At 51.4% G+C, this 17,923-nt stretch overlaps 1 protein-coding gene across 1 annotated transcript in view; it reads left to right on the plus strand.

Annotated features, from left to right (window-relative positions):
- The window catches only part of eef1g (eukaryotic translation elongation factor 1 gamma), a 62,171-nt gene that overhangs the window by 5,689 nt on the left and 38,559 nt on the right, over window positions 1-17,923 (plus strand). Inside the window, exon 3 of the mRNA XM_038786260.1 lies at window positions 14,697-14,760. Within this exon, the coding sequence (XP_038642188.1) occupies window positions 14,697-14,760 (64 nt within the window). The remainder of the gene's footprint in view (window positions 1-14,696; window positions 14,761-17,923) is intronic.

Here is a 17,923-nt window from a genome sequence, read left to right on the forward strand (position 1 = left end):
CCTGCGACATTGTCGGGGGCAGAACCCCCCCCCCTCTCGTCGCCCTCATTAAAGGCTCGTACCAGTACCGTCCCACCAAGTCCACATTTTTCTTATAGAATTCCACCGGGAACCCATCTGGCCCCGGCGCCTTCCCCGCTTGCATCTGACCTATTCCCTTGACTAGCTCCTCTAGCCCGATTGGCGCCCCCAGCCCTTCTACCAGCCCCTCCTGGACCCTTGGGAACCTCAATTTGTTTAGGAAGGTCCTCCATTCCCCCTCTCCTCGTCGGCGGCTCAGACCGATACAACTCCTTGTAAAATCCCTGAAGACCCCGTTCACTTCTTGCCCTTCTGCACTACCTTCCCCCGCCCCTCTCCTTCACTCCCCCAATCTCCCTAGCCGCATCTCGTTTGCGAAGCTGGTGTGGCCAGCATCCTGCTCGCCTTTTCCCCATACTCTAGACTGCGCCCTGCCCTTCTCCCTGCGTCTCTGGCCTTCCTGGTGGTCAGCAGGTCGAACTTGACCTGCAGGCTGCGCCGTTCTCCCAGCAGCCCCTCCTCTGGTGCCTCCGCATATCTCCTATCCACTTCCATAGCTCCCCCAGCCTCTCCCTCTCCTGCCTCTCCTTTCTTCTCTTGCGCCCTTATGGAGATCAGCTCCCCCTGATCACTGCCTTCAGGCCTCCCAGACCATCCCCACCGCACCTCACCCGTGTCATTCAAGTCCAGATAGCTCTCAATGCTCTTCCGGACCCTTTTACACACCTCGTCGTCCGCTAACAGCCCCACATCCAGCCGCCACAGCGGGCGCTGGTCCCGCGCCTCCCCCATTTCCACATCCACCCAATGTGGTGCATGATCAGAGATCACAATGGCCGAGTACTCAGCTTCCCGTACCCTCGGGATCAGCCCCCTGCTCAACACGAAGAAATTGATTCTGGAGTACACTCTATGGACGTGGGAGAAAAGGAATACTCCCTCGCCCTCGCCTACCAACCTCCATGGGTCTACTCCTCCCATCTGCTCCATGTACCCCCTCAGCACTTCTGCCGCTGCCGCCTCCTATTGGTCCTTGAGCTCGATCTGTCTAGCCCGGGGTCCAGCACTGTGTTAATCCCCCCCCCATGATCAAGCCCCCTGCCTCCAGTCCCGGAATGAGGCCCAATAGGCGCCTCATAAAACCCGCGTCATCCCAGTTCGGGGCATATACGTTGACCATCACCACTTTCTCCCCCTGCAGCTTACCCTTCACCATCACATACCTACCCTCCTTATCCGCCACCACCCTCCTCTGCCACGAACGACACCCTCTTTCCCACCAGAATCGCCACCCCCCCGTTTCTTTGCGTCCAATCCAGAGTGGAACACCTGTCCCACCCACCCCCTTCTCAGGCGAACCTGGTCCACTACCTTCAAATGTCTCCTGTAACATTGCTACATCAGCCTTCAGTCCCTTCAGGTGTGAGAATACCCTTGATCTCTTGACCGCCCATTCAACCCCCTCACGTTCCAAGTGATCAGCCGGGTCGCGGGACGACCCCCCCCCTCCCCTGCCGATTAGCCATGTCCTGTTCCCTGCTTGCCCGGTCGACCCTCCCCTTCTGACCCGCTCCCCATGGCGATGTCCCCCTCCCCCCACCTCTCCATCCTCCACTTCCCATTTCTGGTCTTTTCAGCAGCAACCCGGTGTCCCTCCCTAACCCCCCCCCCCCCCCCCCCCCCCCCCCAGGCTAGGACCCCTCCTAGCCGCGATGTACCCTCCATCGTACTCCCTAAGTCAGCTGCTTCACGCTGACCCGGCTGCTCCTGCCACACTCCGACTCCCCCCGGCCGGGGGGGGGGGGGCCCCCCCCCCCCCCCCCTTGCCACTCCTCCCTGGCCCCGCTCCAGCGCGGGAAAGGTCGCCATTGCTAGCCACGCCCCGCACTCCTCCCCTCCCCCCTCCTCTGCCCCGCGCGCGGGAAAACAGAGGAAAGCCCGCTTTCGCCCTGCCACACCCCACCCCCATCTTCAGTTCCACCCCCGTCCCCGTCCATGCCTGTAAAGAACCCCCCCTAGGAGCCCATATCCCCGATCTGCTCTCCCCCCCCCCCCCCCCCCCCCCCGTCCCGCTCCCCAACTTAACATTATAAATAACAGATAATAACAAATAACATTGTACTTAACAGTCGCCCTCTACCAAACAGCATAAATAACCATAAATAACCATGAATAACCACAATAACAATAACTAAGGGAAGTTGGCAAAGGGGGAAAAAACATCAGAAGAAAAACCACAGCAAGAGTTCAAAATCCAAACAAAGAATTCAGCTGAAAGTACCCGAGCGGCTACGGCCGCCAAGTATCCCCTGGGTCTAATTCGAGTCCAGTTTCTCTTCCTGTACAAAGGCCCACGCCTCCTCTGGGGACTCAAAATAGTGGTGTTGGTTCCTGTAGGTGACCCACAAGCGCGCTGGCTGCAGCATTCCGAACCTGATCCGTTTTGCATGTAGCACCCGCCTTCGTCCGGTTGTACCGGGCCCGCCGCTTTGCCACCTCCGCACTCCAGTCCTGGTAGACCCTCACCGTCGAATTCTCCCACTTGCTGCTCCTTTCCCTCTTGGCCCACTCCAGCACTCTTTCACGGTCGCTGAGTCGCTGGAACCGCACCAGCACCGCCCTCGGGGCTCATTTGCTCTTGGCCTCCTAGCCATGACCCTGTAGGCCTCTTCCAGCTCCAGGGGCGAAGGGACGGCCCCTGCCCCCATCAGGGAGCTCAGCATTTCTGCTACTATCCCGGGAGGTCTGACCCCTCCAGGCCTTCTGCCAGGCCCAAGATCCTCAGGTTCTTCCGCCTCATTCGCGTATCCAGCTCCTCAAAACGCTCTGCCATTTCAGGTGGAGTTGCCTCGTGCACCCTAACCTTTCCCACGAGGACCGTGGCCTCCTCCTCCCTCGCAGTCATCTCCTGTTGCGCTCCCGAATCGACGCCTCTTGGGTCGCCTGGGCTCCCATCAGCCTGGTGGTCGTCGCATTCATTGACTCCAGAGCTCCATTTTCAGCTCCGAAATGAAGCCGCAGGAGAGCGGACCTGCCGTGCTCCTCCGCCCATTTCCTCCATTCCCTCGGGTGGCACCCACCGGCCGCCATTTTGGTCTTCTTCCCCCGCTTTTTTTTGGGAGCTGCTGTTTGCTTTCTTTACCACACCCACTTCCCGGGTACCGACCATAAAGTTGGTCTGGTTCTCTTCAGGGAGCCCTTCCCCCACCGGGATTTGTCCTTACGCGCCGTTGGGGGCCCTCCAATCGCCCGAAAACACCTTTGTAGCAGGAGCAGTCAAACGTGCGACTTAGCTGGTCATAGCCGCAACCGGAAGTCAACAAATAAGTCTTAATGATAAAACTGTGTAGAACTAAAATTCTCACTGCTGGTAACAAGATATCAGGTCATCATCCATCCATTTTAGTGCTTGTGTTAAGGCTGTGGTTTAAAGTCTTGCTCTGGGAACTTGGCCACTAAATCTAGAGATGCTGAAGTGCTGACTTGCAGATAAAATATTAAACCTTGGCGTTGTTTGTAATCTCTGGTGCCTGTAGAAGATTGCAAGATTGTATTTAAAGAAGTCCATGACATCGTGGGCTGAAGGGCCTGTTCTGTGTGCTGTATTTCTCAGAGTTCACCCTCTCGTTTGGACCAATATATGTCTATGACACTGATCTGTTGGACTGAATGTGCTGGTTCTGCGATGTAAATACTTTCAATGGAACTGTTGAATCAATCTCTTGCTGTTTTTTTGTTTTAAAAACTTGCTATTGTCAATGGTAAATTTTCTGTCCATTTGTCACTGGGCATTTAATCCAGAGACCCAAGGTAATGTTATGGGGATCTGTGTTTGAATTCCACCATGGCAAATGATGAAACATTGCATTCCATTAAAAGAATCGGGAAGTTTAATGTTTGATTTGTTGGAAAAGCCCATCTGGTTCGCTAATCTGCTGGCCTGGCCTACACGTGACACCAGATCTGCTGCAATGTGGAATGCCCTCTGAAATGGTTGAGGAAGTCACTCGGTTTAAGAGTAGTTAATTGGGGACGGGCAAAAATGCTGGCCCAGCCAATGACTCCCCATTGCATGAATGAATAATAAAATCCATCTAGTGATGTGTGTGGAACTATTTTAAAAAAAAATAAAATAATGCCAATTTCCTGGGGGTGGGGGGAGCCTGGTGGCAGTAGGAGAATGACATTTAACAGATGTAAAATGAATTTCTTTGAGATGGTGGGTTGCATACTGTACTAATACCACTGGATTAGTAATACAGAACCCAGGTCAAAAGATCTGGGGACAATGTTCAAGTTTTTGAATTTGATAAAATTTAATTAATTCTCAAATTGGAAACACTAATTGATTGTCTCGGGCTGTTGTAAAGACCCAGTTCGCTAGTCCGTTAGGGAAGGAAATCTGCTGGCTTACAAGTGAACCAGAGCTCCAAGCCATGATGTGCTCCTCCAGCTCTGGGAAGCTGGGAGCATTTCCAGTGCCTGGGGCCATGTGTGCAGGAAGTGTCTTCAGGCTACAACGCCTGGAAGTTTGGGTTTCGGAACTGTGTGGCAGCTGGGACACTGGAGCATCTGTTGAGGCAGAGAGGGTAGCATGCATAGAGCGGTGGCCTACTGCAGATTAAGACGCCGTGGGCAGTAAGGGAATGGGTGACCACCAGGCAGAGCAAGAGGACTAGGCAGGTGGGACAGCAATCTTCTGTGGCCATTCCCTGCAAAGCAATACTGCTTGGATATAGTTGGGCGAATGGCCTCTCTGGGGCAAGGGTTGGGTGCGGGGGGGAAGAAAACCCGCAGGCAGATTTGTTGTGCCATGGTTGGCTCTGTTGCAGAGCAGAGGAGTTGCGGAGTTTTATGGGATATAAATGCAAGGGGAATAGATTGTCTCTGGCTGCAAATGGGACTCCAGGAATGGGATGTAGCTTTCCTGGTGCTAGTATCCAGGATGTCTGAATGGCTACAGGACTTTCTGGAAGGAGAGGGTGAACAGCCAATGGTCGAGGTACATGTGCGTACAAACAATATCGATTTTAAGAAAATAATAACTTGGGTCGTAAAAGCAGAATATAGTGTTAGGAGGCAAGTTTGAAAAGTAGGACTCATCCCTCGATGCAGCCGAAAGTACTCAGACCTCCTCTTGTTTGTGGCCACACTCTCCATCGGGGCCTCGTATAACAGCCTAACCCACCTGACGAACCCCTAGGCATAAAACTGACTAGGCTTCTATGGGTATGTGAAGGGAATATCATTGATTGAAACAGAAGAATTTATCCTCGGGAACAAAGAAATTGCTGACTAACTAAATGCATACTTTGGTTCTGACGTCACAAAGGAGGGCACAAATAACTTGCCAGAATTGTTGGGGTACACCGGATTTTGAGGAGGAACTGAAGGAAATCAACATAGGGAAATGGTTTTGGAGAAATTGAAGGGCAATAAATCCACAGGGCCTGAATCTACTTCCCAGAATCTCTGAGGAAGTGGCTAGAAATAGTGGATGTATTGGCTGTCATCTTCCAAGTTTATTTTTTTCTTAAATTCTTTTTCCAATGGAGGGGCAATTTTGTATGGCCAATGCACCTACCCTGCACTCTTTCCGTTGGGGTGAGACCCACGCGGACACGGAGAATGTGCAAACTCCACACAGGCAGTGACCTGGGATCGGACCATGGTCCTCGGTGCTGTGAAGCAGCAGTGCTAACCACTTGTGCTGCCGTCTTCCAAGATTCCAAGATAACCACATGGTGGCACAGTGGTTAGTACAGCTGCCTCACGACGCCGAGGTCCCAGGCTCGATCCTGGCTCTGGGTCACTGTCCGTGTGGAGTTTGCACATTCTCCCTGTGTTTGTGATATATATAAAAAAACTTTATTGAAATTTTCACAAATACCAACACAAATGTAAAATAGAATTAAATACAAAACAGAAATAAATTCACCTGTCAAAACATATAGCAAATATATACCCCCCCCTCAATTGCCCAATATAGAAAACACAAATAAAACAGAACCCCCCACCAGCCCCCAGTTGCTGCTTGCTGCTGACCATTGTCTACTGTTCTGCCAGTAAGTCTAGGATGGTTTGCCACCGCCTGAAAAATCCTTGCGCCGACCCCCTCAAGCAAATTTCACCTGTTCCATTTAATAAACCCCGCTATGTCATTGATCCAGGCCTCTACGCTTGGGGGGCCTCGCATCCTTCCACTGAACAAGAATCCTCCGCCGGGCTACCAGGGACGCAAAGGCCAGAATACCGGCCTCTTTCGCCTCCTGCAATCACTGCTCCCTGCAACCCCAAATATTGCGAGCCGCCAGCCTGGTTTGACCCTGGATCCTACCACCCTCTACACCGTCCTCGCTATGCCCTACCAAAATTCCTTGCAGCGCTGGCCATGCCCAGAACATGGTGTGGTTTGCTGGCTCCGAGAACCTACACACCTGTCCTCACCCCCAAAAAACCGGCTCATCCTGGTCCCGGTCATGTGTGCCCGATGCAGCACCTTAAACTGTATGAGCTGAGCCTTGTGCACAAAGAGGAAGAGTTCACCCTCCCTAGGCATCTGCCCACGTCCCTCCTCGATCTCCTCTCCCAACTCCTCCTCCCCCTTACCTTCCGCTCCTCCACCGAGGCCTCCTCATCCTCCTGCATCACCTGGTATATTGCCGAAATCTTCCCCTCCAACCCACACCCCCGAGCATGGCAGCAGCAGTGGGAATTCCACCACTTGCTGCCTGGAAAACGCCCTTGCCTGTAGATACCTAAAGGTGTTTCCTGGGGAGTCTGTACTTCTCCTCCAGCTCACCCAGCTCGCAACTTCCCATCCACGAATAGGTCCCACAACCTACTTATCCCTGCCCTGCGCAACCCCGAAAACCCTCCATCTATTCTCGCCGGGACAACTGGTGGTTCCCCCGTATCGGGTCTGCACCAAGCCCCCGCCTCTTCTCTCCCCCCCCCCCACCCCGTGCCACCAATTGTGAGGGTAGCTGCCACTACCGGTTTGTGGTATACCTCGTTGGAGGAGCGGTGCCATTGCCAGCACCTCCACTCCGTATCTCTCAAGATGCCATCTCCACCTCTTTCATGCTGCCCCCTCCCCCTCCATCACCCCGTGCACCATCGCCACATTAGTGGCCCAGTAGTTGCCCATAGAGTTGTGGTGTCAGCACCTCCCATCCCTACTTCCGCTCCAGGAACATCCTTCTCACCCGAGTCCCTCGCGCCCACAAACCCCGTTGTGCTCCTGTCGACCCCCTAAAGAAGGCCTTCGGGCTAAGATTGGGAGGCACTGAAACGGGAGCAAAAACCTTGGGAGCACCGTCATCTTGACTAATTGCACCCTACCCCCAGGGACAGCGGCAACGCGTCCCACCTCTTAAACTCCTCCTCCATTTGCTCCACCAGCCTTGTGCATTAGTCTCTGCAGGCCCCCCAGCTCCTGGCCACTTGGACCCCCAAATACCTGAAGCTCCTTTCCCGCCCTTAGTGGGAGCTCGCCAATCCCCCTCGCCTGGGCCCCTGGATGAACCACAAACACCTCACTTTCCCATGTTGAGCTTGTACCCTGAGAAATCCCTGAACTCCAAGGATCCTCATACCTCCGCAACCCCCCCCCCCCCCCCCCCCCCCCCCCCAAACCGGGTCTGCCGCATATAGCATCAAGTTTCTGCATAGAGCGACACCCTATGCTCCTCCCACCCTGCACCAACCCCCTCAGTTTCCTCGACTCCCTCATGCCATAGCCAGGGTTCAATCGTCAATGCAAAGAGCAAGGGTAGGGGACACTCTTGCCTCATCCCTCGATGCAGCCGAAAGTACTCAGACCTCCTCTTCTGTGTTTGGCCACTGCTCTCCATCGGGGCCTCTCGTATAACATCCTAACCCACCTGACTAACCCCTCCCCAAACCGAACCTGTTCAGCACCTCCCACAAGTACCCCCCACTCTACCCTATCAAGGCCTTCTCAGCGTCCGCTATCTCCCCCCCCCCTCCCTCGCCGGCATCATAATAACGTTCAGGAGCCTCCGCACATTCGCTGTTCAACTGCCTCCCTTCATGGACCCATCTGGTCTTCGTGGATGACCGCGCGCACAATCCTCAATTCTAGTGGCTAAGACCTTTGCCAGCACCTTGGCATCTACATTTAACAATGAAATCGGCCTGTAAGACCCACACTGCAGGGGATCCTTGTCCTGCTTCAGGATCAAGGAGATCAGTGCCCGGGACATCGTCGGGGGCAGAGCCCCCCCCTCGCTTGCCTCATTGAAGGTCCTAACCAGCAGCGGGCCCAACAGGTCCACATTTTTTTTGTAAAATTTGACTGGGAAACTGTCTGGTCCCGGAGCCTTCCCCGCCTGCATGCTCCCTATCCCTTTGGCCAGCTCCTCCAGCCCAATCGGGGCCCCTAATCCCACCACCAGTCCCTCCTCCACCTTCGGGAACCTCAGTTGGTCCAGAAAGCGGCCATCCCTCCCTCCTCCACCGGATGCTCGGACCGATACAGTTCCTCATAAAAGTCCCTGAAGACCCCATTAATGCCAACCCCACTCCCTCTCCTATCCTTAACTCTCCAATCTCCTTAGCTGCGTCCTGCTTCAGAAGCTGATTCCCCAGCATCTGGCTTGCTTTTCCCCATATTTGTAAATCGCCCCCTGGGCCTTCCTCCACTGCGCTTCTGCCTTCCTGGTGGTCAACAGGTCGAATCTGGCCTGGAGGCTACGCCTCTCCCTCAACAGTCCCTCCTCTGGCACCTCCGCGTATCTCCTGTCTACCCTCACCATCTCTCCCACCAGCCTCTCCCTCTCCCTCTGTTCTCTCCTCTCCTTGTGGGCCCTCTCCTCTCCTTGTGGGCCCTAACGGAGATCGGCTCTCCCTTAACCACCGCCTTCAGCGCCTCCCAGACCATCCCCCACTCAGACCCCCGTTATCGTTGGCCTCCAGTTATCTTTCTATGCTTCCTCGGACCCTCTCGCTCACCTCTGTCTGCCAGCGGCCCCACCTCCAAGTGGCACAACGGGTGCTGGTCCCTCTCCTCCCTCAGCTCTAACTCTACGCAATGCGGGGCGTGATCCAAAATGGCTATTGCCGAGTACTCTATCCTCTCGAATCAGCACCCTACTCATGACAAAGAAGTCGATCTGGGAATAGGCCTTATGAACGTGCGAGAAGAACAAAAATTCCCTAACCCCCGGCCTTGCAAATCTCCATGGGTCCACCCCTCCCATCTGGTCCATAAGTCCCCTCAGCACTGTAGCTGCTGCCGGCCTCCTACCCGTCCTAGACCTGGAGCGATCCCCCCCCCCCCCCCCCACATCATTATTAGGCTCCCAACTTCCAATCCGGGATCTGACCCAAGATGCGCTGCATACAACCCGCATCGTCCCAGTTCGGGGTGTACACGTTGACCAGCACCACTCTCTCCCTTGCAGCTTACCACTTACCATTACATACTTGCCACGATTCTGTCACTGCTCGACACCGATCGAACGACCCCTCTTTCCCCTCTTTCCTACCAAGATCGCCACCCCCGAATGAAACACCTGGCCTACCCATCCCTTCCTCAATCTTACCTGGTCTGCCACCTTCTGGTGTGTCTCCTGGAGCATGACCACATCTGCCTTCAGCCCCTTCAGGTGCGTGAACACCCTGGCCCGCTTAACCGGCCCGTTCTGTCCCCTTACGTTCCAGGTTATCAGCCTGATCAGGGGGCTGCCTGCCCCACTCCCCTACTGACTAGCCATAACCCCTCCTCGGCCAGCCATGCACCCATGCCCCACGCCTGGCCCGTTCCCCATGGCGGCAGACCCCGTCCTGACCCCCTCTACTTGCTCCAGCTCCCCCTTGACCATACCAGCAGCACCCCCTCCAAGCTGGGACCCCTCCTAGCTGTGTTGCTCCCCCATTGCACTCCCACAAGTCAGCTGACTCCTGCTGACCCCAGCTGCTCCTGCCTCTCCTTTGACTCCTCCCATTGAGGGACCTTCCCTCCCCCTCCATTACCCACCAGCAGGCTCACTGCCTCCCCTGCCATCCCAAGCGTGGGGAAAAAGCCCGTGTGCCCTGGCCCTGCCCCCTCCAACCTTCAGCACGGGAAAAAGCTTTCCACCTGCCCCCCCCTCCTCTGCCACAGCTCCTTTTGCAGGCCCAGTCCCCTCATCCCAGACTTGGGCCTCACCCACCCCCACGGGGTGCCATCCCCCCCTACCAGCCATCCGCCCCCCACTCCGTTTACTTGCCCCCCTCCAAGAGCCCACCTGCCAGACCCAACCAAAACAGTGCCCAACCCTCCCTAACCACCCACACTGAACCAAAAATAAACAAGAACAACCCCCGTCAAATGTATCACAACCACAACAATCCCCAACCATCCCCATCCCGCCCCTCAGTTTGTGTCCAGCTTCTCGGCCTGAACAAAGGCCCATGCCTCCTCCTCCTCAGAATAATAGTGCCAGCCCTTGTAGGTGACCCACAGACGTGCTGGCTGCAGCATGTCAAACTTCACCTCCTTCCTGTGCAGCACCGACTTTGCCCGGTTGTACCCAGCCCTCTTCTTTGCCACCTCCGCACTCCAGTCCTGATGTATTCGAACCTCCGTGTTCTCCCACCTGCTGCTCCTCTCTTTCTTGGCCCACCTGAGTGTGCACTCCCATTCCGTGAACCGATGAAACCTCACCAGCACTGCTCGCGGTGGCTCGTTAGCCTCGCCTCCTCGCTAGCACTATGGGCCCCTTCCAGCTCCAGGGGCCCCTGGAAGGACTCCGCTCCCATCAGCGAGTTTAACATGGTGACCACGTAGGCCCCCACGTCCGACACCTCCAGCCCCTCCTGGGAAGCCCAGGATCTGCAAATTCCTCCGCCTCGACCAATTCTCCATCTGCTCGAACTGTTCCTGCCATTTCTTGTGTAGCGCCTCCACCTTTACTGCTAGGCCCAAGATCTCGTCCTTGTTATCTGAGATCTTTTGCCAGACCTCGCGGATCGCCACCCCTTGAGCCGCCTGGGTCATTAGCAGCTTAGAAGCCTTCGTCGGCTCCAGCAGGTCTGCTTTGAGCTTCCTGAAGCAGCGCTGGATAACCTCCTGCTGCTGCTCCTGTGCCCACTGCATCCATGCTGCCTTGTCTCTGCCTGCCGCCATCTTGCTTTTCTTCCCTCGCACTTTCTTTGGCTTCACCACCGCTTTTTTAGTTGCCCCGTTCCTGGTCCAAGCCATACACTGTCGGGGGAATGTTGCAGTCTCCTTCCCACACCGGGAAATGTCAGAAAATGCCGTTGGGGGCCCTGAAAAGAGCCCAAAAGTCCCTTCCAAGCGGGAGCTGCCGATGTGCGACTTAGCGCTGCATAGCCGCAACCGGAAGCCGTCCTTATAGCAGAGCACTTGGAGAACAATGGTAGGTTGGATTCAGTATGGATTTATTTATAAAAGGGAAATCAGACTTGACTAATTTCTTCGAGGATGTAATGTGCAAATATACTGGAATTCTTCAAGGATGTAACGGGAGTTGATGATGATGATTATTAATCTTTATTGCCGCAAGTAGGCTTACATTAGGGCAGCACGGTGGCCTAGTGGTTAGCACAGCTGCCTCACGGCGCTGAGGTCCCAGGTTCGATCCCGGCTCTGGGTCACTGTCCGTGTGGAGTTTGCACATTCTCCCCGTGTCTGCGTGGGTTTCGCCCCCACAACCCAAAAATGTGCAGAGTAGGTGGATTGGCCAAACTAAATTGCGCCTTAATTGGAAAAAATAATTGGCTAATCTAAATTTAAAAAAAAAAAGAAAAAAAAGTAGGCTTACATTAACACTGCAATGAAGTTACTGAAAAGCCCCTAGTCGCCAGATTCCAGCACCTGTTTGGGTACAGAGGGAGAATTCAGAATGTCCAGATTATCTAACAGCATGTCTTTTGGGATTTGTGGGAGGAAACCGGAGCACCCAGAGGAAACCCACATTCTCCCTGATGAGGAGAAGCCTGTGGATATTTGCGAGAAGGTTTTTGGCAAGTAGCACGAGTGCAAAAATAAGTGCATGGGATTAGGAGTGATGTATTAAGGTGGATAGAAATAGTTGGCAGACGGGGAACAGTGGGAATAAACAGGTATTTTCCCAAATGCCAGACAGTGACTACTGGGGGGATGTGTGCTGGGACCCTAACTATTCACAATATATTAATTGTTTAGATCAGGAAATTAAATTAAATGTAACATCACCAGACTTTCAGATGGGACAAAGCTAGGTGGGAGGGTGAGCTGTGAGGATGCTTTGAGTTGGGCAAGTTGAGTGAATGGGCAAATGGCAAGAGATGCAGTATAATGTGGAGAAAAGTGAGGTTATATGGTTGCAAAAACATCTGAGTGGTTATAGATTGAGGTGGGATTGTGCAACATGATCTGGGTGTCTTCGTACACCAGCCACTGAAGGCAAACATGCTGGTGGTGAAGGCAAATTGTATGTTGACCTTCAGAGTAAGGATTAGAGTACAGGAGCAGGAATGTTTTATTGCAATTATACAGGGCCTTGGTGAGGCCACATCTGGAATATTGCGTGCTGTTTTGCTCTTAACTGAGGAAGGATGTTCTTGTTATATAGAGGGCGTGCGGGATTCCTGGGATGGTGGGACTGATGAGGAGCAAGTCCGAGATTATATTTGCTGGAGTTTACAAGAATGAGGGTGATTTCCAAGAAACCTATAAAATTCTAATCTGATGTAGGGAGGATGTTCAGATGGTGGTGGTGGAGGAGGGGAGAGAGCCCAGAACAAGGGGTCAGACTGAGGATATGGTGTAGACCATGAAGATTGATGAGGAGAAATTTCTTCAGCGTGGTAAGCCTGTGGAATTCTCTGCCTCAAAGTTGTTGAGGCCAAAACATTGTTTTTTTTTTTTTTTTTTTTGCAAAATGGTGTTAGATATATCTCTTGGGGCTAATGGGATCAAAGGATAAAGGAACAGGGGAGGGGAGGGGGGCGTGGAAGCAGGAATAAATGGCAGAGTAGGGCTGAATGACCGGCCCTGCTTCGGGTTTGTTTTGGGTGTGGCAAATCACTCATTTGGATATGCTAGTGACTCAATGCTACAAAACCCTGGGCTGGGGTGCAGTCAGTGTTGGGAGTTGCAACAAAATTTTAAATTAACGATTAATTCTTAGAAAATAACCATTTGGCTGCCCAATAACTACACTCACCAGACTTGTAAATTTAAACACGTTAACTATTATCCAATTACTAACCCCCTCTTTACTTGCCCCACCCTATCTATCTACCTACCTATATATATATCACACGCCCCCACATCGAGCTGAGTGTTCTTGCTTTCAGTCTGGAATGATTTACAATATAGATTCATCAGGATCTCTAGATTTCTCTGCTTCAGAAGCCAGCAGGCAGGAAACTGTTTTGCCGAAAGAGAAACTTGCAGCTTCTGTGTCCAGACACATTCTGCTTCCTGAGTGCCCCCTACCTGGCAGGACACAATTGTTGTCTGTGTCTGTCACCAGGCAAAATATGGTCATTGGCCACCAGGTAACCAGTTGAACCAAAACCCTCTGATCTCTCGGGTGCCAGAAAGTCTTGTTCTAGATCTTTATAGCAGTGTACTATTTTGCAAGAGTTCCTTGCTTCCTCTTGTCGACTTGGAGATATATGTCCATTAAATATCCATGGATCAAAAATAAAAAAGACAAAGTAAAAGTAATGGGAAATAAGGGAATCTACAGGAAGGGTCCTTGCACAATATTGTAAATCCTACAACAACAGGTTAAAGTCCAACAAGTTTGTTTTTAATCACTAGCTTTCATAGTACTGCTCCTTCCTCTGGTGAATGAAGAGGTGGGTTCCAGAAACATGTATCTGGACAAAGTCAAAGATGCAATACTTTGAATGAAAGTCTTTGCAGGCACTCGGCGGCCTTCAGGACGCGCGACAATGCCGAATCAGTGAGCAGAGACTTGTAGCCAAGTTCCCCACACGTGTGTGTGTGGCCTCAACTGGGACCTTGGATTCATGTCGCATTACATTCAATCCCCCCAGCATCTGGCCTGGGCTTGCGACATCCTACCAACTGTCCTGGCTTGAGACAATTCACACCTTTTTCTTACATTTAGAGTACCCGATTATTTATTTTCCAATTTTTGGTGTTATAAGACTTCTTACTGTGCTCACCCCAGTCCAACACCGGCATCTCTGCAATTGTGGAGCTTCAATCAAACATTGGCAGCAATGGGGTGTTCTAGTAATTGATGCATCTTATTTTATTCTAACTCCTTGGGACTGGGGGGGGGGGGGGGGGACCACCTCTTAACAGTAAAGTTTGTAAATAATTGCCTCGGTAATTTGACTCTGCTCCATATCTTGGTTGAGATGGTACTGGAGTCAAGCCCTGATGGGTATTGGGAATATTCCAAATCACTACATGTTCCTGGTGTTGTCTGAGGATGAGTGCAGCTGGAGGGTGCCAAAAATGACCTAGCTGGGTATCTTGGTGGAAGGGATAGTGTTAATATTACAATCTTGCTGAATTTGGCCCAGTTATAGTGACTGGGATGGGGTAACAGTGGTGGCGGCCTGTCAGTCTAAAATAATAGGAGCTCCTCCCATGCTCGTATAAGTGAGTCAAGCGGCAGTTCCATCATGTGCTTTGATGTGACTAACTTTGCCCAAACTTCTCTGTACCCCCCCCTTAGGTGCCAGTGTTGGTGGCTGACAGTGGCTTCTGCGTGCAAGAAAGTAATGCAATTGCTTATTATGGTGAGTTTCCTGATGTCTCCGAGTCTTTCACTTCTTCGTTCTGAGCTCCCACTGCTTCGTTTACATTGTGTACAGCATGGAAACAGGCATTTTAGCCCCACTGTTTTATGCTCTTCCTCATGTACCCATCTATTCCTTTCTCCCATGCATGTTTATCTAGATACATCAGTGTTGTTTGCCTCAACTACTCCATGTGGGAATGTGTTTCTGCTGAATTCCTCACTGATTTTTTTTGAGAGTAAAAGGTTGTGGGCAAGGGCAGGAAAGTGGGAGTTAACACTGCAATCGGATCAACCATTATCTTCATGAATGTGGCGTGGACTCCATGGGCTGAATGGATCTTATTGCATACTTGTATAGAATCAGTTGCAGGCTATTAAGCTAAACTAGTCTATGTTGGTGATGTGCTTTTCATTTGGGTTATGGATGTCACTGGTACTATGATCCTGGTCCAGACTCTCAACTATGGCTAGGATACTGGACCGAAACCCCAAGACAGTGTGGAAAGAATACAATCTCCAGGAGGGATTTAGTATTTTAAAACAACTTTTTATTATTAACATGTGCCTGAAAATAGCTTAGTTACTCAAACAATACACTACCCGTACTATCTCTATTCCCAATTAAACAACAAGAAAGAAAGAAATACAGCTCCTAATCCATCCTACATCCCAATGGCAGAGTAATACTTTCCAGAACAGATTTGGCTCCTGCTTAACCCATGTAGACTCTCGCTGAATGTCTTTAAAGAGCTGTTTACTGGTGTTTTATCTTCCCCCTTGTCCTCGGACAAGTCTACACTGCTTAAATCCTTTAATTAAAAAAAAAACCAAAACAATTTGGAGTACTCAATTTGTTTACTAATTAAGGGGCAATTTATTGTGGCCAATCCACCCACTTGCACACCTTTGTGTTTGGGGGGGGGGGGGTGAAACCCACACAGACATGGGTAGAATGTGCAAACTCCACATGGGCAGTGACCCAGGGTTGGGATTCAAACCCAGGTCCTCACTGCGGTAGGCAGCAATGCTAACCACTGCCACATGCTGGCCTTGCACTGCTTTAAATACTAATGTTTTAAAAATAAATAAATAACTATCCTACTGAGAGCAAAAGACCTTACTTTGGTGGTCTAAAGAGTAGTTCGTTTGCCCAGGTGTGCATTAGCTCAGGTGTTTTACTCGGGTCAATTTCACCTCCTGGCTCCTAAAACCTTTCTGGTCTTGCAAAATCAGATTCTTTAAAAAACATGACTACTGCAGTCAAACACACTAACCCCAGGCTTTTAACCTTTTTTTAAAATTGCTGAATGCTTATAATCCAAAATGCAAAATCCTGTATTCATCACACTGGCAAGACCTAACATATGTTGCCGTTAGGGAAGTAGTGGTGAGATTCCACTTCATGGCTGCAGGTCATATGGTGGGTGTACATACACCGAGCTTTCCAGGACAAGTCGAGGAATGGCAATATAGTTACAAGTCGGGATGGTGTGAGACTTGGAGGGGAACTTGCAGGTGGTGTATTTCCTCCCTTGTTCTTCTAGGTGGTAGAGGCCAGCAGTTTGGAAGGTGCTGTTGATGGGGCTTTGAAGTTGAAGCAGTGCATCTTGTAGATTTATAGAAGATTTATAGAACAGTACAGAACAGGCCCTTCGGCCCTCGCTGTTGTGCCGAGCAATGATCACCCTACTTAAACCCACGTAACCCGTATACCCGTAACCCAACAATCCCCCCATTAACCTTACACTACGGGCAATTTAGCATGGCCAATCCACCTAACCCGCACATCTTTGGACTGTGGGAGGAAACCGAGCACCCGGAGGAAACCCACGCACACACGGGAGGACGTGCAGACTCCACACAGACAGTGACCCAGCTGGGAATCGAACCTGGGACCCTGGAGCTGTGAAGCATTGATGCTAACCACCATGCTACCGTGAGGTGTAGACTGCTGCCAATCAAGTTGCTGTTTTGTCTTGGATGATGCAAAAGTCTTTGTAGTAGCTGTACTCATCTGGCAAAGTGGAGAGTATTCCATCTCCACTGCCTTATCAATGATGGACATGTTTTGGAGAGTCCGGAGGTGAACACTCAGAATTTCCAATTTCTGACCTGTTGTAGCCACTGTATTTATATTGCTGGGTCCAATGGTAACCTCCAGGACTTTGAGGATGAACTGTTCAGCACACAGATGGAGACTAGTGCTATGCCCAGAGAATGAGTTTGGCATGAGTTATTCTATATCGCTGTCCTGGTCCTGTGAGCATGGCCAATTGTTTTGCAGCTAATAAATACCTCCTGGAATCCAGTCTTGCTACCGATTCATACCCATTGAAGGGAAACTCGTCATCAGATCAGCTAAGCACTGAAAGGTGTGAACTATTGAAACACAATTACATTGGAGGGTGTGTCTCATCTTTCCTCCTTGCCCCTGTCCTAGGGAATTGCAGTTTCTCTTAGTCGAGCAATACTACTCCCGATATTCCATTTTAAAATTTCTATTACTGGAATAAACTGGCTTTCTAGAAATGTCCGGCATTGACTCCGACCATAAAATGGGTCTGGGCATTGGGATTGAAGGATCTGGTGAGGAATGGGAAGGGGCTGGGTGGAAGATTGGAGTGCTGTGAATAACTTTAATTCCTGCATTTTGGTTTATTCAAAATCCTTGTCGTCATTGGATGGTGGTGGTTAGCACTACTGCCTCAGACCTGGGTTTTTCTGGCCTTGGGTCACTGAAGCTTGCATGTTCTCTTCATCATAGAATCATAGAAATTACAGTACAGAAGGAAGCTATTCAGCCCATCGAGTCTGTACGAGCCCTTGGAATGAGCACCCTACCTAAGCCCCCACCCTATTCCAGTAACTCAACCCAAGCTTTTTGCATACCAAGGGCAATTTATCATGGCCAATCCACCTAACCTGCACATCTTTGGACTGTGGGAGGAAACCGGAGCACCCAGAGAAAACTCGCGCAGACACGGGGAGAAAGTGCAAACACCGCACACAATGACCCAAGCCAGGAATCGAACCTGGGAGCTGTGAAGCAACTATGCTAACCACTATGCTACGGTACCCCCCATGTCTGTGGGTTTCCTCGGGTGCTCTGGTTTCCTCCCACCAAGATGTGCAGGGTAGGTGCATTTGTCATTATGATTTGC

This window comes from Scyliorhinus canicula, chromosome 27 (assembly GCF_902713615.1).
Source record: "Scyliorhinus canicula chromosome 27, sScyCan1.1, whole genome shotgun sequence".
Lineage (NCBI taxonomy): Eukaryota > Metazoa > Chordata > Chondrichthyes > Carcharhiniformes > Scyliorhinidae > Scyliorhinus > Scyliorhinus canicula.